The 26,285-nt window shown below is 38.2% G+C and overlaps 1 protein-coding gene across 15 annotated transcripts in view; it reads left to right on the top strand.

Annotated features, from left to right (window-relative positions):
* CCDC171 (coiled-coil domain containing 171) overlaps positions 1-26,285 on the top strand; it is a 397,884-nt gene that overhangs the window by 80,539 nt on the left and 291,060 nt on the right. For all 15 annotated transcript variants that reach the window (XR_011995545.1, XR_011995544.1, XR_011995546.1 and 12 more), the window contains one exon: positions 9,801-9,939. Coding sequence is in view for 12 of the 15 variants with exons in the window: in XM_072728228.1 (XP_072584329.1) it covers positions 9,801-9,939 (139 nt within the window). In the remaining 3 variants the exon portion in view is untranslated. The remainder of the gene's footprint in view (positions 1-9,800; positions 9,940-26,285) is intronic.

Below are 26,285 nucleotides of genomic sequence, written 5' to 3'. Positions count from 1 at the left end.
CTACCTGTTTCTACTCCCTCAAGGCAACTGCTTTTAATTCTTATTGCTGTTTCTTCTGATGTTTAACTTCCTGTTTCTGAATAACATGCATATCCTGCCATGTTTTCAGTTTCCACCATTAGATATTATCTGTTGGTCCCCACTTATTTATTATCTCTATTGTACCCTTCTCCCACATAGCACACACTTATTCCTCCCCTCCCTCATCCTTTCTTTGGGGTTCTATTTTGGGGGGTATTTTTTTCTATAGCTTTTTTCCTTGGTATCTCATCTTTATTTTTCTTCATAGCATATTTTACTATATTCTTTGTTGTTTATTATGTTTCCTCTTATGTGGACAGGAACTTTGTTTTGTTCATTGCTATCTCCCAATGCCTGGAATAGAGTCTGGCATATAAGAGCTGGTAAATAAAGATTTGCTGAATTATTAAATGAGTGAATAGTTGATAACTGTCTCATTTTATTTATTATTTATTTATTTATTTATTTATTTATTTATTTATTTTTAGAGAGGGAGAGAAAGGGAGGGAAGAGGGGCAGAGGGAGAGGGAGAGAGAGAAAATCTTAAGCAGGCTCCACACCTAGTGCAGAGCCTTACATGGGCCTCAATCTCACAACCCTGAGGTCATGGTCTGAGCCAAAATCCAGAGAGATGCTTAAGTGACTGAGCCACCTAGGCACCCCAGTAATTGCCTCATTTTAAATTGGATTAGTTTATATGCACAATCACTGAATTATTTTTAAACTCTTTAACAGAACTGAAAATCTCTCATTATGTTCCTACACCTCAGCAATTCTATTGTTTTAAGTTTCTTGTAGAAGACATCCATCCTGGACTCTTCTCTCTTCTTTCTCCATTCTGGATAAATTGTTTTTTAGGCTCCCTGCCACTGTCCTCCCTAGGACTTCCCGTTACCATCTTCCTTGGGATACCCTCTGCTTCTCTTCTATACTGGATCTCTTATTTGCTGGTCTTGTGCATTCCTCCCTATGTGATTTACTCCCTTTGTAGGGTAGCTTCTTGAGAAATTCTGCATCAGAGAAAAAATCTTGAAATTTGCATTCTGAAAATATCTTTATTTGATCTTTACCCTTTTTCCTAATTTAGTTGGATATTCATTAAGTTCTAGTGTCAAGAAATCCAAAGTCCTTTAATTCCTGATCTTTTTTATGTGGTCCATGGTTTCCACTGGAAACTTGTACATAGTGGTCATCAAGTCTGGAAACATGGGGGAATATCTAGAAGTGGTTTACTGATATTATAACATGATAAAGTAATAATGTATATATATTTTCATACTCTATGGACACTATAGAATTTTTTCCATGTTCCCAGTGTTCTGAAATTTCATAATGATGGGCCTTGTATGGATGTTTTTTTCATTCATGTTGCGCACTCATTTAGCTCCTTCAATTTTAAAGACTCAAGTAATTCATTTCTAGGAAATTCTCTTATATTTATTACTTTGCTTATTTCTTCTCTTCTGTTTTCTTTACCTTCTCTCTTAGAACTTCTATTATTTATATATATTGGGATTCCTGAATGTATTTGTTATCTTTTCTCTACTTCAATCCATTTTTATTATTCTACTTTCTGGGAGATACACACACATATATATAAATATAAATAATATATATAACACATGTATATGTATATAATATATGGCACATATATATATTTATAAATGTAGTGTTTAATCCTTCTATATATTTTTATTTACAATTTTAACTACTCTACTTTGGAATATTCTTGATCCAAAGGAGAATATGCAAAAGAGTTGGCATTAGATTGTCTATGTTCTATCCTAAAGAAAGGAATGTTGACTGTTGAGAGTAATATCATGTACCGTTCAAGAATTAGTTCTTTATTTGGTTATAGCCTTAATGTGGTGGTGGATTTGGTTATACTGAATCACTCTGTCTTCTGTATTACAGCATCAAAATCATAGGAAACAGATCTACTATGTTTATCAGGAAGATCTCAGACTAAAAATAGTGGCAGCACTTTAATTTGAATTAAATTATCTATTTGGTGAATTATCTATAACAAATTTTAAACTGAAATGCTTCTAAGCTGCCTTTCATCAGATGTCCATACAAGAATGTACATATAGTTTAATCCCAGCCTGAGCAAAATTTAAATAGGAAGGCAAATCCTTTGAAAAGAATTTCCTGTGAAGTGGGGAGCTAAGATGGTGGAGGAGGACTTTAGGTTTTCCTGGTCCCTTGAACACAGCTAGGTAAATGTCAAATCATTCTGAATACCCAAGAAATCGATCTGAGGACTGACAGAAGAAACTGCACAACTAGAGAGAGAGAAGAGGCCATTTCGTGGAAGGTAGGAAGTGTGGAGATGTTTGGGGGAGAAATGAGGGAGAAATGGATTGCAGATGCTGTGGAGGGGAGGGAGCTCTGGTCATGGAGTAAAGTGAGATAGAGAAGAGCACAAAGGGAAATGCACAAGGAAAATATTTCCCCAAAGCCATTGCCTCATTGGGAAAATGAGAGGGGCTGATTTTTGTGAGTTTTGGCAACCAGTGGGGCTCAACGACTGAAGTTTTAGCAGTCCATAGTGTGGCTGGGGTGGAGCCCCGAAGGCGCTGCAGTGCTCCTTTGGAGAAAGCAGGCAGGTAACTTGGGGGCAGGTGGTGTGATCTGAGGATCTTCTGATACGCATGGGGAGAGATGGTTCCACCTTCTTGGATCACATCTGAAAGAGGTGGCATTGCCTCTCCAGAGATAAAAGAGCTGGCGGTGCCATTTCTCTCCCTGCCCCTCAGCACAGGTGCAGAGACACACTTGCTGAGAGCAGCTAACCTGGACATTGGCTCTTTAGTTTGTGTTCTCTGCTCTGGTGTGACTGCTCTTCTGGATCAAACCTGCATCAGTCTCATTACAGCAAGACCCTCCCCCAGAAGACCAGTGCAAGTTTCTTCTATACCAGGTCCTTAAAGTTTGGAATTTTAAAACTCAACTAGCCTGGCAATGATAGAGCCCATAATATACTGCAATGCTCTGGGTGGGCAAGCAACCTAGACACAGACATTGTGAAGGCAGTGATCTAAAGAACACCTGGAACTCATGAGGGGAAATTGTTCAGTTTTCTGGAAGGGCTTCCCAGACAGCAGTAAGCAGGAATTCTCCCCTCCAGGGACAAAGATGCTGGTGGCACCATTTCCCTCCTTGACCCCTCAGCATAAACTAACTCAGTAAACAGCACAGCACCAACACTGGCTGTCTCATCTGCTTACACTAAGCCCTGCCCCCCTGCACTCCACTGGTACTGCTTTTCTCAGCAAGTGTGCCAAAGAAACAGTAGTGTGCCAAAGAAACAGTTCAGTGGGCTTCTCCCCCAGAAGACCAGCACAAACTCTTGCATGCACCATGTCTACTGACCATAGAGTACTGCAAAGCTTCAGTTCTAGTGGAAGTAGCATCAAGTCTTTTAACAAGCAGACCAGATATGGCTAGTTAAAACTCAGCCATACTCTGGCCAGGGTCCAAACACTTCCCACTACAGGCAAGGAGAAACTCTGCATACCACTGACCTGTGGGATAGACCAGCCAAAATACAGCAGCAGAGTGCATGCAACACACACCAGAGACACTTCCTGAAGTGTCACGCCATTGGCGTTATATGACCTCTTCTTAATAAAGCCATTATTGTCAGGAGTAGGAAATATAACAGGCTTTCCTAGCACATAGAAGACAGTGACCTAAACAAAATGCCAAGGCAGAAGAATTCATCCCAAAGAAGGAACAAGATAAGGTCACGGCCAGGGATCTAATTGAAACAGATATAAGTAATATGCCTGATCCTGAATTTGAAGAAACAATCCTAAGGATAGTAGCTGGGCTTGAGAAAATCATAGAAGGCTTCATGGAGACCCTTATTGCAGAGATAAAAGAGGAGTTAAAGACAAATCAGGCTGAAATAACAAATGCAAAACCAAGATTCAAAGCCAACTGGATGTAATGACCTCAAGGATGGAAGAAACAGAGGAAGGAATAAGTGATACAGAATATAGAATTATGGAAAATAATGAAACTGAACAAAAGAGGGAAAGAAAAATCTTGGATCATGAAAGTAGACTTAGGGAATTCAGTGACTCCATGAAGTGTAATGATATTCATATCATAGAAGTCCTAGAAAAAGAGAGAAAAGGGAGCAGAAGGTTTGTTTAAGGGAATTGTGGCTGAAAACTACCCTAATATGGGGAAGGAAACTGATATCCAAATCCAGGAAGCACCAAGAACTCCCATCAAAATCAACAAAAGTAGGCCAACACCAAGACGTAGTGTAGTTGAATATGCAAAATATAGAGATAAAGAAAAAATCCTAAGAGCATCAAGACAAAAGCCCCTAACATACAAGGGAAGACCAATAAAGTTAGCAGCAGATCTTTCCACAGAAATTTGGCAGGGCAGAAGAAGGTGGCATGATATATTCAACATGCTGAATGGGAAAAATCTGCAGTCAAGAATACTCTCTCCAGCAAGGCTACCATTCAGAATAGAAGGAAAGATAAAGAGTTTCCCAGACAAACAAAAACTAAAGAATTCATGACTACTGAACCAGCCCTGAAAGAAATATTAAAGGGGACTCTGAGTGGGAAAGAAAGACCAAAATCAGCAAAGACTAGAAAGAAACAGAGAAAATTTCCAGAAATTATGACAAAACAAGTGATAAAATGGCACTAAATTCATATCTATCAATAATTACTCTGAATGTAAGTGGACTAAGTGCTCTAATCAAAAGACATAGAATGAAAAAAGTGAAGAAAAAAAAACCAAAGCAGAACAAAACCTATGACCCATCTATATGTTGCTTACAAGAGACTCATTTTATATTTTATTTTTTTAATTTTAAAAATATTTTATTTTTAGGTAATTTTTACACTAACATAGGACTTGGGTTTATAGCTCTGAGATCAAGAGTTGCAGGCTCTACCAATTGAGTCGGCCGGGTGCCCCAAGAGACTCATTTTAGACCTAAAGACACCTGCAGATTGGAAGTGAGAGGATCAAGAAATATTTACCATGCAAAAGCTCATCAAAAGAAGGCCAGAGTAGCCATACTTCTATCAGACAAACTAGATTTTATTTATTTACTTTAATTAAACATTTAAAGAGTTTATTTATTTTAGAATGAGAGCATGAGTGGGAGGGGCAGAGGGAGAGGGAGAGAAAATCTCAAGCAGACTCCATGCTGACCTCAAAGTCTGATGTGGTGCTTGATCCCAAGACCCTGAGATCATGACCTGAGTTGAAACCAAGACCTGAGCTGAAACCATGAGTCATACATTCAACCACTTATGCCATCCAAGTGTCCCTGGACAAACTAGACTTTAAACCAAAGGCTGTAACAAAAGATGAAGAAGGGCATTACATCATAATTAAGGGGTCCATCCAACAAGAAGATCTAACAATTGTAAATATTTATGTTATATATATATTTGGAGCACCCAAATATATAAAACAATAACAAACATAAAGGAACCCATTGATAATAATACAATAATAGTAGGATACTAAACACCCTACTCACATCAATGGACAGATCATCTAAATAGAAAATCAGCAAGGTTACAATGGCTTTGAATGACATACTGGACCAGATGGACTTAACAGATATATTCAGAACATATCAACCTCAAGCAGCAGAGTATACATTCTTTTCAAGTGCACATGGAACATTCTCCAGAATAGATCACATACTGGGCCACAAATCATGCCTCAATAGGTACAAAGGGATTGAGATCATACCATGTATATTTACCTACCACAGTGCTATGGAACTTTAGGTGATCCACAAGAAAAAAATCTGGAAAGACCACAAATATATGGAGGTTAAAGAATATCCTACTAAAGAATGAATGAATCAACCAGGAAACTAAAGAAGAAATAAAAATACATGGAAGCAAATGAAAACGAAAACACAATGGTCCAAAGCCTGTGGGATGCAGCAAAAGTGGTCTTAAGAGGGAAGAATATAGCAATACAGGCCTACCTCAGGAAGTAGGAAGAATCTCAAGTAAGCAACCTAACCTTACACTTAAAGGAGCTTGAAAAAGAACAACAAATGAAGCCTAAGGCCAGGAGAATAAGGGAAATAATAAGGATGAAGGCAGAAATAAATGGTACAGAAGTAAACAAACCCCAGTAGAACATATCAATGAAACCAGGATCTTGTTCTTTGAAAAAATTAATAGAATTGATAAACCCCTAGCCAGACTTATCCAAAAGAAAAGAGAAAGGACCCAAATAAATAAAATCACAAATGAGAGGAGAAAGAACAACTAACACCACAGAAATACAGTTATAAGAGAATATTATGAAAAATTATGTCAACAGGTTGGACAATTTGGAAGAAATGGTTAAATTTCTAGAAACATATAAACTACCAAGATTGAAACTGGAGGGAATAGAAAAATTGAACAGAATGATAACCAGCAGAGAAATTGAACCAGTAATAAAAAAATCTTTCAACAAACAAAAGTCCAGGGCCAGATGGCTTCACAGGGGAATTCTGCCAAATATCAAAGAAGGCTTAATACCTATTCTTCTCAAACTATTCCAAAAACTCCAAAGAAAAACTTCCAAACTCATTCTATGAAGTCAGCATTACCTTGATTCCAAAACTAGAGACACCACTAAAAAAAGAGAACTACAAGCCAATATCCCTGATGAACATGGATGTAAAAATTCTCAACAAAATACTAGCAAATTGAATCTAACAGTACATGAATGAATCACTTACCACGATCAAGTGGGATTTATTCCTGGGTTGTAAGGGTGGTTCAATATTTGCAAATCAATCAACACGATACACCACATTAATAAAAGAAAGCATAAGAATTGTATGATCCTCTCAATAGATGCAGAGAAAGTATTTAACAAAGGACAACATCATTCTTGATAGAAGCCCTCAACAAAGTAGGGATAGAGGGAATATACCTCAACATAATAAAGACCATATATGAAAAACCCACAGTTAATATTATCCTCAGTGGTGAATAACTGAGAGCTTTTCCTGTATGGTCAGGAACAAGATAGGGTTTTACATTCTCATCACTGTTATTTAATGTAGTACTGGAAGTCCTAGCTTTAACCATCAGACAACAAAAAGAAATAAAAGGCATCCAAATTGGCAAGGAAGAAAGGCAAACATTCACTGTTTGCAGATGACATGATGCTCTATGTAGAAAATTCCACCAAAAAATTGCTAGAACTGATACATGAATTCAGTGAAGTCTTAGGATACAAAATCAATGTACAGAAATCCTTTGCATTTCTATACACCAATAATGAAGCAGCATAAAGAAAAATTGAAAAATGGATCCTGTATACAATTACACCAAAAGCCATAAGATACTTAGGAATAAACCTAACAAACTCTGAAAACTATAAAACACTTATGACGGAAATCAAAGATGACACAGAGAAATGGAAAAACATTCTGGGGAATGGATTGAAAGAACAAATATTGTTAAAATGTCTATCCTACCCAAATCAATCTATACATTTAATGCAATCCCTATCAAAATACCCCCAGCATCTTTCACAGAGGTAGAAAAACAATCGTAAAATTTGTATGGAATCACAAAAGAAAAAGACCCTAAGAAATCTTGAAAAATAAAAGCAGAACTGGAAGCTTCCCAATTCTGAACTTGAAAGTTATATGACAAAGCTGTAGGGATCAAGTCAGTATGGTACTGACACAAAAACAGACACAGAGATCAATGGAAAAGAATAGAAAACCCAGGAATGGACCCACAACTCTATGGTCAACTAATCTTGACCAAAGCAGGAAAGAATATCCAATGGAAGAAAGATAGTCTCTTCAACAAATGGTGTTGGGAAAACTAGACAGCTACATGCAAAAGAATGAAACTGGACCACTTTCTTACACCATGCAAAAAAATAAATTCAAAATGGATGAAAGACTTAAATGTGAGACAGGAAACCGTCAAAATCCTAGAGGAAGACATATGCAATATGTAACAACTTCTGTTTTTTAAAAAGATTTATTTACTTTAGAGAGAGAGAGAAGGAGAGCATGAATGGGAGAGGCAGAGGGAGAGGGAGAGAGAATCTCAAGCGGACTCTGCACTGAGCATGGAGCCCAATGAGGTGCTTGCTTTTCCATGCCCTGAGATCATGACCTGAGCTGGAACCAAGAGTCAGATGCTCAAACAACTGCGCCACACAGGTGCCCCAATCTATAGCAACTTCTTACTAGTTATGTCTCCTAAAGCAAGGGAAACAAAAGCAAAAATAAACTATTGGGATTTTGTTGAGATTAAAAGCTTCTGTATAGTGAAGGAAACAATCAACAAAGCTAAAAGGCAACTTTTGGAATGGGAGAAGATACTTGAAATGACATATCTGATAAAGGGTTAGTATCCAAAATCTATAAAGAACATAAAATTCATCACCCAAAAAACAATCCAGTTAAAAAATGGGCAGTAGAAATGAATACAACATGTATTCAGATGGCCAATAGGCACATGAAAAGATGCTCAACATCACTCATCACCAGGGAAATACAAATCAAAATTCCAATGGGATATCATCTCACACCTATCAGAGTCGCTAAAATGAATAGCACAGGAAACAACAGATGTTGGCGAGGATTCAGAGAAAGGGGAAACTCTCTTAGACTGTTGGTGGTAATACAAATTCTGGAGCCACTCTGGAGAACAGTATGGAGTTCTTTAGAAAGTAAAAAATAGACTGTCTCACCATCCAGTAATTGCAGTATTGGTATTTACCCAAGGATACAAAAATATAAATTCGAAAGTGTGCAGTGCAACCTGATGTTTATAGCAGCATTACCAACAATAGCCAAATTACAGAAAGAGTCCAAATGACCATTGACTGATAAATAGATTAAGAAGAGGTGGGGTACACACACACACACTGGAATATTACTCAGCTATCAAAAAGAATGAAATCTTGACATTCGCAATGATGTGGATGGAACTAGAGATTATTATGCTAAACCAAATAAGTCAGAGAAAGACAAAAACCGTATGATTTCACTCATATGTGGAATTTAAGAAACAAAAAGATGAACATGGGGGAAAAAGGGAGGCAAATCATAAAAGACTCAACATTTAGAGAGCAAACTGAGGGTTACTGGAGGGGGGGGCATAGGCTAAATGGGTGATGGGAATTAAAGAGAGCCCTTGTGATGAGCACTGGGGGTTGTATTTAAGTGATGAATTGCTAAATTCTATACCTGAAACTAATATTACACTGTATGTTAATTAATTGGAAATTAAATAAAAACTTGAAAAAAAAAAGAATTTTATGTGTTTTCACAGTGAACATGAATGATTTTTGATGATTTTTTTTGGATTTTCCATTTTCTATCACATTAGTTCCACTTGCGTGGACATTGAGGAATAAAACATTTGTTCCATTTCTAATATTATACTTTAATTTGAAAATTGTTTGATAGAACTGTTTTCTGTCTTGAGGCAATTTCTGAGTTAATTGAACTGTGGTGGGTGGGTCCACCCACCGCAGCTCATCAGAAATAATGGTGAGACCAAATCAACACTACCAAATCGATTTTGTTTATAACCTTGGGCATAGTAAAATATCTGCTAATGAAAGGAGCAGAGTCTTTCATTAAAGAATATGTAATTCTTTTTGTTTGAAAAAATGAGAGGTGGCATTTAAAAGCCACAAAAACATGATAGATAATACACCTGCCAGTTATGTTAAAGCTGTATAATAGGACTTGATAAAACCATATTTGAAAAATCTACTCTGATGCTTTAACTTTTCAGATTAGAAAGAGAGTATTTCTCCAAAAACAAGAAACTAAATGAAGAGATCGAGGAACAGAAGAAAGTAATTATAGACCTTTCAAAGAGACTCCAGTATAATGAAAAAAGTTGCAGTGAATTACAGGAAGAACTTGTAATGGTAAGGATAAAAAAAACCCTATGGCAATTACTTTATTGGGTCAAATTCGATGTTTAACAGGTTCCCCCCCCCCCCACTACATGCCATGAGATAATAGCATGAAAGTAATTTTAGTGCCATTGATATAAAATTTCAAAATCAGAGATGCTGAGTACAAGAAAAGATGTATGTGATAAAACCTCTCTCTAGAAAAATTGGGAAAACTCATTGGGAAAAATTGGGAAAACAGAATTATAGATTATTTTAGAATTTATTCAGGGGCCTTCCTTCCTTCCTTCCTTCCGCCCTTCCTCCCTTCCCCCCTTCCCCCCTCCCCCCTCCTTCCCCTACCCCCCTGGTGCATTGTTACTTAGGTGAGAGGGGGATCAGGGTTTATAATCAATAGATCTAATGATTTCAAAGATTCCCTTTTGTAGTCATTTTGTACCTGATCATTTTGTTTCCATTCCCCAATAATCCATCTTTCACACCATCACCACATTTGTCTTCCTGAGTTATTGATCTGATCTTGTCATCCTCACTTTATTAAAAAACCATCAATGTCTCCTTGTTTTCAGAATGAAGTTCAGCTTCTTGCCATATAATCTAAAGCCCCTTTCTTTATGGCTCCGTGTTAACTCTTTGAGCTTCTTCTGTGTCCACTGCCCTCTATCTTGCTTCAGCCCTTAGTGTATTATTCTTGCCTTCCTAAACACATTGTATATTTTCATATCTTCTTGCTTTTGTTCAAGCTCTTCGTTTTTTTGACTCACATTAACTGAACTGCGTCTTTTGTTCCATTAGTAAACCCCTGTGTATCCTGTAATGCCCTGCTCTGATATCTTGCAATCTGTGCAGCCTTCCATGATTCCCTCTTTCCCCACTGTCCCATCCTTCTAGTCAGAATTTTGCCTTTTCCCAACTTTGTGTTTCCTTTTTTTAAATTTTAAAAAATATTTGTTTGAGAGGAGAGAGACCACACAAGTTGGGAGAAGGGGCAGAGGGAGAGGGAGAAGGAGACTCCCCGCTGAGCAGGGAGCCTGATGTGGGGCTCAATCCCAGGATCTTGAGATCATGACCTGAGCCAAAGGCAGATGCTTAACTGCCTGAGCCATCCAAGCACCCCCCAGCTTTGTGTTTCTTTCGTACTTAGTTTACCATCTTCACCACAGTTTAGCATAATACTCACCAAATCTGATATGTATTATCTCTGCTAAGAGATTGTGAATGCATTGGATTTAACATAATTCATTTTAGATATGAAGATTCCACTCCATATATATTCCACTATATATTCCAATATAATATATTCCACTACTATATATGTATTTGGTTGATGCAGCACACTGCTGTTCAGTAGTTTGCTGGGAACCCCAAAAGGGAGGGCATAAAATCTAGAGTAGCACCCTGTGTCTTTTTCTTGTTCCCCACAGGAATACCTTCTGCAGACTTAGCTACTTCACTTTTAATTCTTAGTGATATCAGTTATTGAAGAAAATAAATATTTTTCTCCTTGTCAAAAGATATGGAGACTCTGGGTTATATTAAGAAGTGGTGGCCAAATTAGCGCTGCCCAGATAGAAAGGTAGTGATGGATAAAATTTAAACTCTATCACTTTCAAATGATCAATATTTTTCTTTATGTATATGCATACTTTATTTATTTATTTTTTATTGGAGTTCAATTTGTCAACATATAGCATAAGACCCCGTCAAGTGCCCCCCTCAGTGCCCATCACCCAGTCACCCCAACCCCCCACCCACCTCCCTTTCCACCACCCCTTGTTCATTTCCCAGACTTAGGTGTCTCTCATGTTCTGTCACCCTCACTGATATTTCCCACTCATTTTCTCTCCTTTCCCCTTTATTCCCTTTCACTACTTTTTATATTCCCCAAGTGAATGAGACCATATAATGTTTGTCCTTCTCCAATTGACTTGCTTCACTCAGCATAATACCCTCCAGTTCCATCCACGTTGAAGCAAATGGTGGGTATTTGTCGTTTCTAATGGCTAATATTCCATTGTATACATAGACCACATCTTTATCCATTCATCTTTCGATGGACACCAAGGTTCCTTCCACAGTTTGGCTATTGTGGACATTGCTGCTATAAACATTGGGGGGCAGGTGTCCTGCTATTTCACTGCATCTGTATCTTTGGGGTAAATCCCCAGCAGGGCAATTGCTGGGTTGTAGGGTAGCTCTATTTTTAACTCTGAGGAACCTCCACAGTTTTCCAGAGTGGCTGTACCAGTTCACATTCCCACCAACAGTGCAAGGGGGTTCCCCTTTCTTCACATCCTCTCCAACATTTGTGGTTTCTTGTCTTGTTAATTTTCCCCATTCTCACTGGTGTGAGGTGGTATCTCATTGTGGTTTTGATTTGTATTTCTCTGATGGCAAGTAATGTGGAGCATTTTCTCATGTGCTCGTTGGCCATGTCTATGTTTCCTTGGTGAAATTTCTGTTCATGTCTTTTGCCCATTTCATGGTTTGTTTCTTTTCTGTTGAGTTTAATAAGTTCTTTAGAGATCTTGGATACTAGCCCTTTATCTGATATGTCATTTGCAAATGTCTTCTCCCACTTTGTAGGTTGTCTTTTAATTTTGTTTACTGTTTCTTTTTCTGTGCAGAAGCTTTTTATCTTGATTAAGTCCCAGTAGTTCATTTTTGCTTTTGTTTCCCTTGCCTTCATAGATGTATCTGCAAGAAGTTGCTGTGGCCAAGTTCAAAAAGGGTGTTGCCTGTGTTCTCCTCTAGGATTTTGATGGATTCTTGTCTTACATTTAGATCTTTCATCCATTTTGAGTTTATCTTTGTGTCTGGTGTAAGAGAATGGTCTAGTTTCATTCTTTTGCACGTGGCTGTCCAATTTTCCCAGCACCATTTATTGAAGAGGCTGTCCTTTTTCCAGTGGATAGTTTTTGCTGCTTTGTCGAATATTAGTTGACCATAGAGTTGAGGGCCCATTTGTGGATTCTCTATTCTGTTTCATCGAGCTATGTGTCTGTTTTTGTGCCAGTACCACACTGCCTTGATGATCACAGCATTGTAGTACAACCTGAAATCTGGCATTGTGATGCCCCCAGCTCTGGTTGTCTTTTTCAATATTCCCCTGGCTATTCAGGGTCTTTTCTGATTCCACACAAATCTTAAAATGATTTATTTCAACTCTCTGAAGAAAGTCCATGGTATTTTGATAGGGATTGCATTAAATGCGTAAATTGCCCTTGGTAGCATTGACATTTTCACAATATTAATTCTTCCAATCCACAAGCATGGAATATTTTTCCATCTCTTTGAGTCTACCTCAATTTCTTTCGAAGTGTTCTGTAGTTTTTAGGGTATAGATCCTTTACCTCTTTGGTTAGGTTTATTCCTAGGTATCTTATGCTTTTGGATGCAATTATAAGTGGGATTGCCTCCGTAATTTTTCTTTCTTCAGTTTCATTGTTAGTTATTGAAATGCCACTGATTTCTGGGCATTGATTTTGTATCCTGCCACACTGCCGAATTGCTGTATAAGTTCTAGCAATCTTGGGGTAGAGTCTTTTGGGTTTTCTATGTACAGTATCATGTCATCTGCAAAGAGGGAGAGTTTGACTTCTTCTTTGCCAATTTGAATGCCTTTTATTTCTTTTTGTTGCCTGATTGCTGAGGCTAGGACTTCCAGTACTATGTTGAATAGCAGTGGTGAGAGTGGACATCCCTGTCATGTTCCTGATTGTAGGGGAAAGGCTCCCAGTGTTTCCCCATTGAGAATGATATTTGCTGTGGGTTTTTCATAGATGGCTTTTAAAATCCTGAGGAATGTTCCCTTTATCCCTATACTCTGAAGAGTTTTGATCAGGAATGGATGCTGTATTTTGTCAAATGCTTTCTCTGCATCTATTGAGAGGATCATATGGTTCTTGTTTTTTCTCTTGTTATGATCTATTACGTTGATTCCTTTATGAATGTTGAACCAGCCTTGCATCATGGGGATAAATACCACTTGTTCATGGTGAATAATCTTTCTTCTTAATGTACTGTTGGATCCTATTGGCAAGTATCTTGTTGAGAATTTTTGTATCTGTGTTCATCAGGGATATTGGACTGTAATTCTTCTTTTTGGTGGGGTCTTTGTCTGGTTTTGGAATTAAGGTGATGCTGGCCTCGTAGAATGAGTTTGGAAGTTTTCCATCCCTTTCTGTCTTTTAGAACAACTTTAGTAGAATAGGTATTGTTTCTTCTTTAGACATTTGATAGAATTCCCCTAGGAAGCCATCTGGTCCTGGACTTTTGTGTCTTGGGAGGTTTTTGATGACTGCTTCAATTTCCTCCCTGGTTATTGGCCTGTTCAGGTTTTCTGTTTCTTTCTGTTCCAGTTTTGGTAGTTTGTGGTTTTCCAGAAATGCGTCCATTTCTTCTAGATTGCCTAATTTATTGGCATGTAGCTGCTCATAATATGTTTTTTAAATTATTTGTATTTCCTTGTTATTGCTTGTGGTATCTCCTTTTATATTAATTTGAGTCTTTTTTCTTTTTAATAAGGCTGGCTAATGGTTTATCTATCTTATTAATTCTTTCAAAGAACCAACTCCTGGTTTTGTTGATCTGTTCTACAGTTCTTCTGGTTTCTATTTCATTGAGTTCTGCTCGAATCTTTATTAACTCTCTTCTGCTTGGTGTAGATTTTATTTGCTGTTCTTTCTCCAGTTCCTTTGGGTGCAAGGTTAGCTTGTGTATTTGAGTTTTTCCAATTTTTTGAGGGATGCTTGTATTGCGATGTATTTCCATCTCAGGACTGCTTTTGCTGTATCCCAAAGATTTTGAATGGTTGTATCCTCATTCTCATTAGTTTCCATGAATCTTTTTAATTCTTCTGTAACTTCCTGGTTGACCCTTTCATCTTTTAGCAGGATGCCTTTAACCTTCATGTGTTTGAGTTTCTTCCAAATTTCTTCTTGTGATTGAGTTCAGGTTTCAAAGCATTATGGTCTGAAAATAGCAGGGGACAATCCCAGTCTTTTGGTATCGGTTGAGACCTGATTTGTGACCCAGTATGTGGTCTATTCTGGAGAAAGTTCCATGTACACTTGAGAAGAATGTGTATTCAGTTGCATTCAGATGTAAAGTTCTGTAAATATCTGTGAAATCCATCTGGTCCAGTGTATCATTTAAAGCTCTTGTTTCGGGATCCCTGGGTGGCGCAGCGGTTTGGCGCCTGCCTTTGGCCCAGGGCGCGATCCTGGAGACCCAGGATCAAATCCCACGTCGGGCTCCCGGTGCTTGGAGCCTGCTTCTCCCTCTGCCTATGTCTCTGCCTCTCTCTCTCTCTCTGTGTGACTATCATAAATTAAAATAAACAAATAAATAAAAAATTAAAAAAAAATAAAGCTCTTGTTTCTTTGGAGATGTTGTGCTTAGAGAATCTGTCAGGTGCAGAAAATGCCATGTTGAAATCTCCCAGTATTAGTGTATTATTGTCTAAGTATGTCTTTACTTTTGTTCATTAATTTTTTTAAAGGATTTATTTATTTATTTATTCATGATAGACATAGAGAAAGAGAGAGAGGCAGAGATACAGGCAGAGGGAGAAGCAGGCTCCATGCCAGGAGCCCGACACGGGACTTGATTCCGGGACTCCAGGATCGCGCCCTGGGCCAAAGGCAGGCGCTAAACCGCTGAGCCACCCAGGGATCCCCCAGTTTGCTTATTAATTGATTGATATGCTTGGCAGCTCCCACATTAGGGGCATAAATATTCATGATTGTTAGGTCCTTTTGTTGGATAGATCCTTTAAGTGTGATATAGTGTCCCTCTTCATGTCTTACTGCAGTCTTTGGGATAAACTTTAATTTATCTGATATAAGGATTGCTACCCCTGCTTTCCTTTGAGGACCATTTGATTGGTAAATGGTTCTCCAGTCTTTCATTTTCAGGATGTAGGTGTCCTTAGGTCTAAAATGAGTCTCTTGTAGACAGCAAATAGATGGGTCTTGCTTTTTTTATCCAGTCTAAAACCCTGTGTCTTTTGATGGGCTCATTAAGCCCATTCATGTTCAGAGTTACTATTGAAAGATATGAATTTAGTGTCATCATAATACCTATTCAGTCCCTGTTTTTGTGGTTTGTTTCTTTGGACTTCTTCTTTCTTTTACAGAGTCCCTCTTAATATTTCTTGTAGAGCTGGTTTGGTGGTCACATATTCTTTCAGTTTCTGCCTATCTTGGAAGCTCTTTATCTCTCCTTCTATTCTGAATGAGAGCCTTGCTGGATAAGGTATTCTTGGCTGCATGTTCTTCTCATTTAGGACCCTGAATATATCCTGCCAGCCCTTTCTGGCCTGCCAGGTGTCTGTGGAGAGGTCTGCTATTAATCTAATATTTCTCCCCATATAAGTTAGGGATCTCTTGTCTCTTGCTGCTTTAAGGATTTTCTCTTTATCTTTGGGATTTGTAAGTTTCACTATTAAATGTCGAGGTGTTAAATGTTTTTTTTAATTTTTAATTTTGTGTGGGGGGACCTCTCTATCTCCTGGATCTGAATGCCTGTTTCCCTCCCCAAATTAGGGAAGTTCTCAGCTATGATTTGTTCAAATATGCTTTCTGGTCCTCTGTCCCTCTCGGCGCCCTCTGGAACCCCAATAAATGTAGATTTTTCCTTCTGAGGCTGTCATTTATTTCCCTTAACCTTTCCTCATGGTATTTTATTTTTATTTATTTATTTATTTATTTTTTAATTTTATTATTTATTTATTTATTTATTTATTTATTTATTTATTTATTTATTTAATTTATTTATGATAGTCATACAGAGAGAAAGAGAGAGAGGCAGAGACACAGGCAGAGGGAGAAGCAGGCTCCATGCACCGGGAGCCTGATGTGGGATTCGATCCCGGGTCTCCAGGATCGCGCCCTGGGCCAAAGGCAGGCGCCAAACCGCTGCGCCACCCAGGGATCCCTCCTCATGGTATTTTAATTGCTTTTCTCTTTTTTTCCTCAGCTTCCTTCCTTGCCATCAACTTGTCTTCTATGTCACTCACTCTTTCTTCTACCTCATTAACTCTTGTTGTTAGGACCTCCAGTTTGTATTGCATCTCATTTAATTGATTTTTGATTTCAGCCTGATTAGATCTAAATTCTGCAGTCACCAAGTCTCTTGAATCCTTTATGCTTTTTTCCAGAGCCACCAGTAGCTTTATAATTGTGCTTCTGAATTGGCTTTCTGACATCAAATTGTAACCAAAATTCTGTAACTCTGTGGCAGAGAGTACTGTTTCTGATTCTTTTGTGGTGAGTTCTTTCTAGTCATTTTGCTCAGTGCAGAGTGGCTAAAAATGAGTTGTACTAGAAAAAGAAAGGAAAAAAAAAAGAAAAAGAAAATAAAAAGGAGGGGTATCCTCTGGTTTTATGTACTGTAAATCCCTCGACTTCCCCTGGAACTTTCCAGCACTGCTGGTCAAGAACTTTCTCTTCCCCTGTCCTTCCAGCTGGTCTTCTGGGGGCGGGGCCTGCTCTGCTGATTCTCAGGTGTGTGCACGTGGGGGAGCTGCCCCACCCCCTGCCAGGTGCAAGGCTCAGTGGGAGCTGTTTTTCCTGTGAGGCCCCTGTTGCCTGGCGGCCCCACCCTCCCAGGCACAGGGTGACACTAGGAGGAACAACCCCACTGGTGGCGGCCAGCTTTCCAGCTCTGGAGTCAGCTCCCCACAGTAACTACCGTAGTTTCCCAGTCTGCACTGGCCTGGATACTCCTGGGGTGGGGGGCGCTGACCTGCACAGATCAGGGGCGCCCACTGGTGGCAGGAGCATCCTCGCTGTCCTGGGCCCTCCCCGCCTCCCTGTCCCAGGGGGAGCGCAGGATCCTGGGCTGTGTCCCCTGTGCCCTGGGCTCTGGGGCCTGCACTGCTGGAATCGCGCTCCCAGGGCTGCGGCTTCCGAAGGCAGCAGGGCGCAGCCCCCTCCGCCCGGAGCCCCCGCCTGACCGACCGGCTGCTCCCCGAGGCCCCGCCGGGCGCTCCAGCCCTTTACCGCGCTCGGCCCGCGGGGTGTGGGGCGCCCTCCCCCCGGTGCATGTCCTCTGTCAGTGACCCCGGGGGGCTGGAGGCCCCACGGCCCCTCCTGCGGTTCTGCCCGGGCTCCCTGCTGAGTGCCTTTCAGTCCGGGAACAATCTGGTGTGGATTTTTAAAGTTCCTGCTTCTCCGGGGCTGGGCTCTTCTGTCCCAGAGGCTCTCGCTGCCCGGCCTTCGCCCGGCTCCTGCGGGGCCCCTCCCCTACTTGATTTTTTATTTTATTTTTTCTACCTTCCTACCTTGTTAGAAGCACAGAGTCTTCTCTCTGTAGCATTCCAGCTGTCCTCTCTTTAAATCTCAGTCGAATTTGTAGGTTTTCAAGATGATTTGAAAGTTATCTGGGTAAGTTGGGGCCGGGTGGGTTGAGGACCCCACTCCTCCGCCAGCTTGCCCCGCCCCCCCAAATGATCTAATGTTATATTTGATCTTCATTTAACCCAAGATATTCATTGTGTTCTGATTCAGGGACTGATACTATTCTTCGCTGTTGGGTTAAATTTGTTGTTTGAGTTCTTTGAATGTGAAATTTTTAGGAAGTTTAGAGCTCTCTGTGTAGCATACCTCTATTGCCTGTTCACTCTTGTGTACTAATCCTCAATTTCCTAGGCTATCCTACTTCTTGCCTCCTGGCTCAGGAGATGAATCAGTGGTGGGGAAACACATGTCAAAGCCATTGAGCTGAGTCACAGATTTGGTCTTCTTGCTTAAAGACTCTGTATTCAGTAGTTTGAAAAGTTAGCCAGAGTTACAACTAAGAATGCGTCGGGAGAGACAGTCATCAGTGTCAGTTGTATGAATTATCCTAATTTAGCTTTCTACATTCCAGTGACTAGATACAAATGAAAGAAGACAGGCTTAATTCACCGTGGACGGTACTGGTACTTGGTGATGAAAAAATTTCACTTGGTGCTAACAGGTTTTTCTTTTTCAACTTTTACAACTTGGCACATGGTCTGAAATAAGGCAAGTTGCAGCTTATGGGCAATCTTTGTTCACTTGTTTGGGCCTCATCCTATGAAGCACTGTTGTGATCACAGTGAGGAAGAGTGCAGACTAATTATTTCTGCAAAGCTTGATGGATTACTCGACATTGTCACAGATCAGTGAATAATAGTTCCTTGCTGAAGAGCTAATGATTCAGGTTGCACCTAAGTGATCTATATTGTATATGCTTCAATCTAACTATACTTTTCCTTTCTATTTTTCATCTTTCTTAAACCTATAGCTTTGTCTTATTTTCTTCCATCTTCCTGTTTCTTTTGCTTCCCCCCCTTCCCTATAATGAGATTTCTAACTTGTTCTGTTTTCTGATTGGAGCTGTTGTTCTCTAGCACTTTACCTGACCATTATATAAAATTTAAGAATTATTTAATGAAAAATTTTTAATGAAAATACTGTTACTTTATGTATTAAGTACAGTGTTTTTCTTTTTTATAAAAAATTCATCTAGCACTTTTTCTAAATATATTTTTCTTGTACATATTCTTTGATTGTTTTTTTTTCCCCAGTAGATTAGTGGCTCTTGGAATGGGGAGAGGGCAAAGTTTTAGAAAATTTTTCTCAAAAGAGATATGTCAAATTAAAAGTTTTAAAACATAAAAAATAGCATTTTTCTAGTTTTGTATCCTCAAAGCTAGCTATTATTATCTTTGCTTTGAATTCATAATGGGTTTGACTAAAGAAAAAATGACCTTAAGAGGAGGCTTTTACCTTTGCTTTTGGAAATCAAGCTTTGTTTTAATGACATCTCAGGATCCCATGTACCTGTGTGTCTTTCTCACACTTATGTTTTTTTTTGAGCATAATAGTTTCAATATTTTTTAGAATATAAATGGGAAGTATAAATTACTTACAGGTAATTTTTCTCTCCCTTTGAGGTAACAGCTTGTTTTCCAGACTAGGTCATGTTCATGGTCATTATTCAAGTCTTAGTCTTTATTTTCTCTGTTGCATTGCAAGAAAAAATTAAAGCCACTTTCCTCTCTAGGTTTACTAGTGAGATCAAGGTGTTATTAATAATGCAAAGACTTCAGGAAGTTTTGATTTAAAAATAACAGTTGTATAACTTAGTATAACTAAGTGTGTAACTAAGCTTTTAGAGTTGGAGGGGGTCTCAGAGATTGTCTAGGTAAGAATACATGAAGTGTTAATAAACCACTTGGAAAGTGATAGCTCTCTTGTTTCAGGAGATATAATACAAATATACAACATAATTTTGGAGTATGTTGAATCCTTTGTTGGTATTTAAGAAATATAAACTCAGACAACTTTAACTTTACTTTTTATTAATGAAATTTCTCCTATTCATTGTATGGGTTTGAGAAATATGATTAGTAAATGAATGGCATATTGTTATTATATTTAATGCCATAGAATTAATAGAATTTAAATATAGGACATCTAAAGATTTAACAAAATTAGTTTTGTGTTCTGTGTTATACACTATCGAATTTGACTTTAAAAAGTTTTGATTAAAATTGAACTATTAATTTCACAATCTATGAGTTTAATAATGATTTAATCAACTACTAAATAAAACTGACTTTCTAATTTAAGTTGCTTAGTGATTATGCTTATTAAAGTCCATCAGAGGCTCAACATATCCAGTTGGGTCTTTTAGTCATTACTGTGAATTTTTATATTTGCTTCTCCCGAAGCAGGGGAGCTATCATTTTAAAATTGGTATTATTAGGATTTGCTTTGTGCTTTCTACAATGAAATTTTTTAAGTCCATCATTTCTTGAGATTTGTTTCTCTGCCACTCAGTAATATTTAGTTACAGCTCTAGGAGAGACCATATATTGAAAAGGGAATTCTAGTTCTCATGAGGTTTTGTTCAAAGAATATTTTATTCTCTAAAGAACTTGTGATTGAAAATGGTCAAGTGCACGTTTTTTTCCCTGTACTTTGGGGGTTTAACTGATTATATAATACAATGATTGCCAGCATTAGATAGGATTTTGGAAAGTGCTCTGATTACTATGCTTTGTGGTAAAGTTAATGTTTCTTGATAATATTTTTGCTTCAAATGATCTGTTAGGTTTGCTTTAGGGTGACATGTCTCTGATTTTGCAGAAGGTACCCGAAACTAATTGGCTAATAAATATTCTATATTGATTTTTTACTAAAAAATAGTTGATTCCTTCAGAATAGTAGTGTTTGTATATGAACATTGTTTTTGCTAATATGAAAATCACTTTCTTTCTTTCCTAGTGGCCCTTAAATATTAATACTATTAGATAGTACTCACTGAATGTGTATGTGTGTATCTGTGTGTTTAAATGTTCATTATGTGGCTGGCTTTCTAAATTTATAATGTGGTTATATAGCTTTTTGAAATTTATTTTTTTTCCATTTTTTTGGGAAATTTATTCTTATGTAAATTATTAAGTTTTGAATATTCAAGTCTCACCTTTGACCTGGGAAAAAATAAAATGGTGTGTGTGAGAAAGAGAGTGAAAGAGAGAGATGTTTGTCTGTCAAGGCATATATTCAGAGTGGAGAGTAGAACTATAGAAAAATAAACTAATTATAAAGCCACATAAGGGAGAATGGCATTTCGTGTTATGATATAAGCAATTGAATACTCAACAGAATACTCACATCCATGGAAGGAGCATAGGCAAGCAAAGCAAGGAGGGAAAGAAATAGTAAACTTTTATGGGGAAGTAAGAGATACTAATTATCATTAATATGACTGATGGAAAGTTGCAGATAGTGATGACCATGTATGCTGATCAGATCAAATTCAGTTCAGTGGAGCAAACTCCTTGTATTCTACACATGCACCGGGTATGTAATGGGTTTTTAGGTGGAGGATAGGATGAAAAGGTGAGACAAAGTATGTGATGTTGATTATATGCTCTGATGCTCTCCTGTTTTTACTCAGAATTCCTTCATAATGGCTTAAAACATATTTGAGTCAAAAAGTTTAAAGCTTACTTGAGTTAAAAAATGTTCAGAAATTATAAGGATTATGTATCACTGCTACAAAAATTCAACCTATGTTTAAAGTGCAAATTTCATTTAAAAAACTTAATGATTAAAAAAAAAACTTAATGATTAAATAAATGATCTTTTTTTTTTTACTTATTTTTTCTACTATTTTAAACTTTATTAACAGTGTCCCTTAACTACTTTTACTGTTATTTATGGTTTGAGTCAACTTTTTCCATTACAGATCAGCAGTGCCCATTTGACAATTTCTAGATAGGAGTATTTGCATATACTTTTTATATGTCTCTTCAAGAGCTGGCATTAGAAATTTTTATTTAAATGCATAACCATTTGTGATATTTATACACAGTTAGTAAAAACCTGAGGGATGTGTCTTTGTAGGCTCAAAGAAAGATAAGATATGAAAGAAACAAAAAGAATGACATGTTAGACTAAGCCAGATTCATTCATTTTAGCAGTGTGTGATATAGTATACCAGGGTGGAAATGTAATATAGGTCTTTGTCATCTCATTGTGCCTTCCAGTTAAAGGCATTTTATAAACAACCTTGACTTCTCCTTAATAATACATTAAGATCTGTCACACATTTTTCTGAACTTTCTTTGAATATTTTTGTACTTTTAGTCCCCTGTTTATGCTGGTTATAGATTCATTACAACACCTAAAATAGTCCTTGGTTTGTGATGAATAATCAGTAAATGTTCACCTAAACATCTGGTTACTCAACACAGCATTAAGAGACTTTTATTGCTAGAGTAACAAACTCTTTATGTGGATTATGTCCAGGGTAAAAAGAAGTGAGTCGTTTTATTCTGCAGTTTTTTGGGAAAGATTTATTTATTTATTTTTATTCTACAGAGAGAGGGCGAGCGAATGAGAGAGCAAGCATGATCAGGGAAAGGGCAGTGGAAGAGGGAGAGAGAGAGAATCTCTAGCAGATTCGCACTGAGCTGGTAGCCCAATGCGGGGCTGGACACTAAAACCTTGAGATCATGACCTCAGCCAAAATCAAAAGTTGATTGCTTAACCGAGTCACCCAGGGGCCCCTTATCCTATAGTTTTGCTTTTTAAATGTCTGTGGATGTTTAGAATTATAGAATATCATTTTTTTAAAGATCTTATTTATTCATGAGAGATATAGAGAGGCAGAAACTCAGGCAGAGGGAGAAACAGGCTCCCTGTGGGGAACCAATGTGGGACTCGATCCTGGGACTCTGGAATCACCATGAACCAAAGGCAGATGGTCAACCACTGAGCCACCCAGGTGTCCCTAGAATTATAGAATTTCTTAAATCAACAATGTAACATTTAATCTAAACCTACTCTATATTTCAGAAAATAAAACATGTTAATCAAAAATGAGAAATTTAGTATTTTATTTTTGCTTGGCACTTTCTTTCCAACCCAACAGTTTGTTTTCTTAGCAGATAAATTCTGCTTTCATTCTAGAATTTTTTTTACACATCAAAAAGCTATTAAGTGGGCAGTCCGGGTGGCTCAGCATTTAGTGTTGCCTTCAGCCCAGGGCCTGATCCTGGAGACCTGGGATCGAATCCTAATCAGGCTCCCAGCATGGAGTCTGCTTCTCTCTTCCTGTGTCTCTGCCTCTCTCTCTGTCTCTCTCATGAATAAATAAATAAAATCTTAAAAAAAAAAAAAAAAAGCTTTAGAGAACTAACAGCTTTAGGAATAAAATTTAAATGTAAGTGCAATCCACATTTTAGAAAAGCCCAAACACTTTTGCTGTATGAATGAAGAATGAAACCTTCATTTATAAAACCAAAACAATTTATTGGGAAGAAAAATTGTCAACTGTAAAATAGTGACACTTTTTCTTGTCAGTAGTTGGTTCATAACCCTAGTTATTAAATCTAAGTCAAATTTATATTAAAAGACTATTAGCCAGATATCTTTGTAGAAAATTATTATTATTATTATTTGGCTTTAGAAAATTATAATACTACCAATTATGAATATAATAGCAACTTTTGGGATCCCTGGGTGGCGCAGCGGTTTGGCGCCGGCCTTTGGCCCAGGGCACGATCCTGGAGACCCCGGATCGAATCAGGTTCCCGGTGCATGGAGCCTGCCTTCTCCCTCTGCCTGTGTCTCTGCCTCTCTCTCTCTCTCTCTCTCTCTCTCTCTCTGTGACTATCATAAATAAATAAAAATTAAAAAAAATAGCAACTTTTATGTGTAGTTAATTCTCTTGAAGCCTTGTTATTGGTCAAACTTTATTCTTTGAAAAATTTTACATTAGTCATTGTTTCCTGGCTAATTTGACATTAAATTTGGTTTTCAACTCTAACAGTGTTGAAATTTTAACTTATCTTTTAGTCAGGATTGAGCCCTATACTTGAGAAGAGAAGAATTATTTTGGCTAAGAGTTTAATTGAACCTTTTGTATTAAGTTCACTCGAAGTGTGTAATTTGCCTGGCTTTTTACATTTATATTTCTTAAAATTTTTATCCCTTGATATTGATGAAGACTTAGCCTCAATTGACATATATTTTGGAGACGGATTGATCTGGGTTTCAATCCGTGCCCTATCTCATAATAGTTGTGTGACCTTTTTTAGTGATATTATCCTTCTGAATCTGTTTGCTAATAATCTTGACTATGCAGGACTTTTGAGGAGCATTAAAGATAGTATATATAAGGAAGTAACAGGGGCATTTGTGTGTGTGTGTTTGCGTGGAACACAGTGAGAATCTGTGACATTTGACTGATGGTCAGTTTTATAATCCCCTTTCCATCCTGCTCCCTGTTATAGAAGCTGTACCGGGGGCAGCTGTAGCCAAGAAGATGGTCACTTCCTCTCTCCTTGGTTCTTAGGCTGGGGCTATGTTCTCTTCTTGAGAGAGGCAAACTGCTGGAGTATCTCACTCCTCAGAGCCCTGTGTTGTAGCAATTCTATTCCAGGCAAGCATGGATGAGAGGACCAGATCACTTTGTCCACCCAGACCTCACTTGTGATACAGAAGTTCTTAAGTCTTGGCAGGCCAAGAAAATTCCAGGGGACCAGGAATTGCAACCCTCCAATGGCTACTTAGAGCAGAATTGTTGCCATGGAAAAAGTGGGTCTCTGTCCCCAGATCCAGTGCAGTGGCAGAAGGGTTCTGCCCAGGAGGAAAGGCATGCTGGCTTTAAGGCACTGCAGCTCTGCTTGAGGAGATTGCCCTTACTTGGACTAGAGAGTGGAGAACTTTACATTCCAGGGCATGGTGGAAAAGAAGATAGATCTTGGTAAAGAGCAATTAAGAGGAACCTGTGCCTCTATGATACAATAAAATAACCCAGCAGCCTGAAGTTTAAAAAAGAGAATGAGAAAGACAGCTAAGAGGAGCCATTATGTGGTCATAGTGGAGTTAGGGGTTGGGAAGGCCATGTGCATCCATCCATTCAGGAGAAGTGAAAGTGAAAGCAGGATGTGAGGCCAACCTGAAAGCGGGCCCTAAGCCACACGCAAACACATCAACAGAGTGGAAGCCTCACTGGCACAAGGGACTTAAATACAACCTTACTGACTGAACCTTCAGGTGCTCTGACCCAGAGGTGATTCCTAGGAAGCCAGCTTAAATGTAATATCACCATCATCCCTGACAGTCTGTCACACTGTGTGCATGCCCACAGACATGTGCCCTCTTGCCTATTAGCATGAAGTGAGGTGTGGTTGAAAGGAGATTGCTGTGATTAACAAAGGACATCCATTTCACCTTTAGGACTCTGAAGTTATTTCAAGAGCTGGGAACAAAACTAAATATTATCATAAAAGATGGACTTATGGCCCTTAGAAAGGAAATTACAAGGGTTTTAAGAGTTATGTGCCAGGAATCATGGATGAAGACCAGATCTGTATTTCTTACAACAAATCTCAGTATAATAGTATGCTAAATAAGTTTTCACATAACTGGATATACATAAGAGGAGATAATATAACCAAATCCTTGCCATATTGCTTATATTAGATTCTAGATTGATCAAAGAACTATAAAAAAAGGTAAAAAAAACACTGGAAGAAAAAGCGAATTAAGTGTTTTATAATCTGGGAGTAAAGAATGTCTGACACAAAATCTCGAAGTCCCGGGACACCTGGGTGGCTCAGTGGTTGGGCACCTGCCTTCGGCTCAGGTCATGATCCTGGGATCGGGGATCAAGTCCCACATCAGGCTCCCTGTGGGGAGCCTGCTTCTCCCTCTGCCTGTGGCTCTGCCTCTCTCTCTTGGTCTGTGTCTCTCATGAATAAATAAATAAATCTTTAAAAAAAACCTAAAAAACAAAAACAAAACAAAATCTAGAAGTCCCAAAGCAAATTATTTTATTTTTTAAAGATTTTATTTATTTGACAGAGA

This window comes from Vulpes vulpes, chromosome 12 (assembly GCF_048418805.1).
Source record: "Vulpes vulpes isolate BD-2025 chromosome 12, VulVul3, whole genome shotgun sequence".
Taxonomy (NCBI): Eukaryota; Metazoa; Chordata; class Mammalia; order Carnivora; family Canidae; genus Vulpes; species Vulpes vulpes.
Note: the sequence above shows the minus strand (reverse complement) of the source record. Positions and strands in the feature narration are given on the sequence as shown.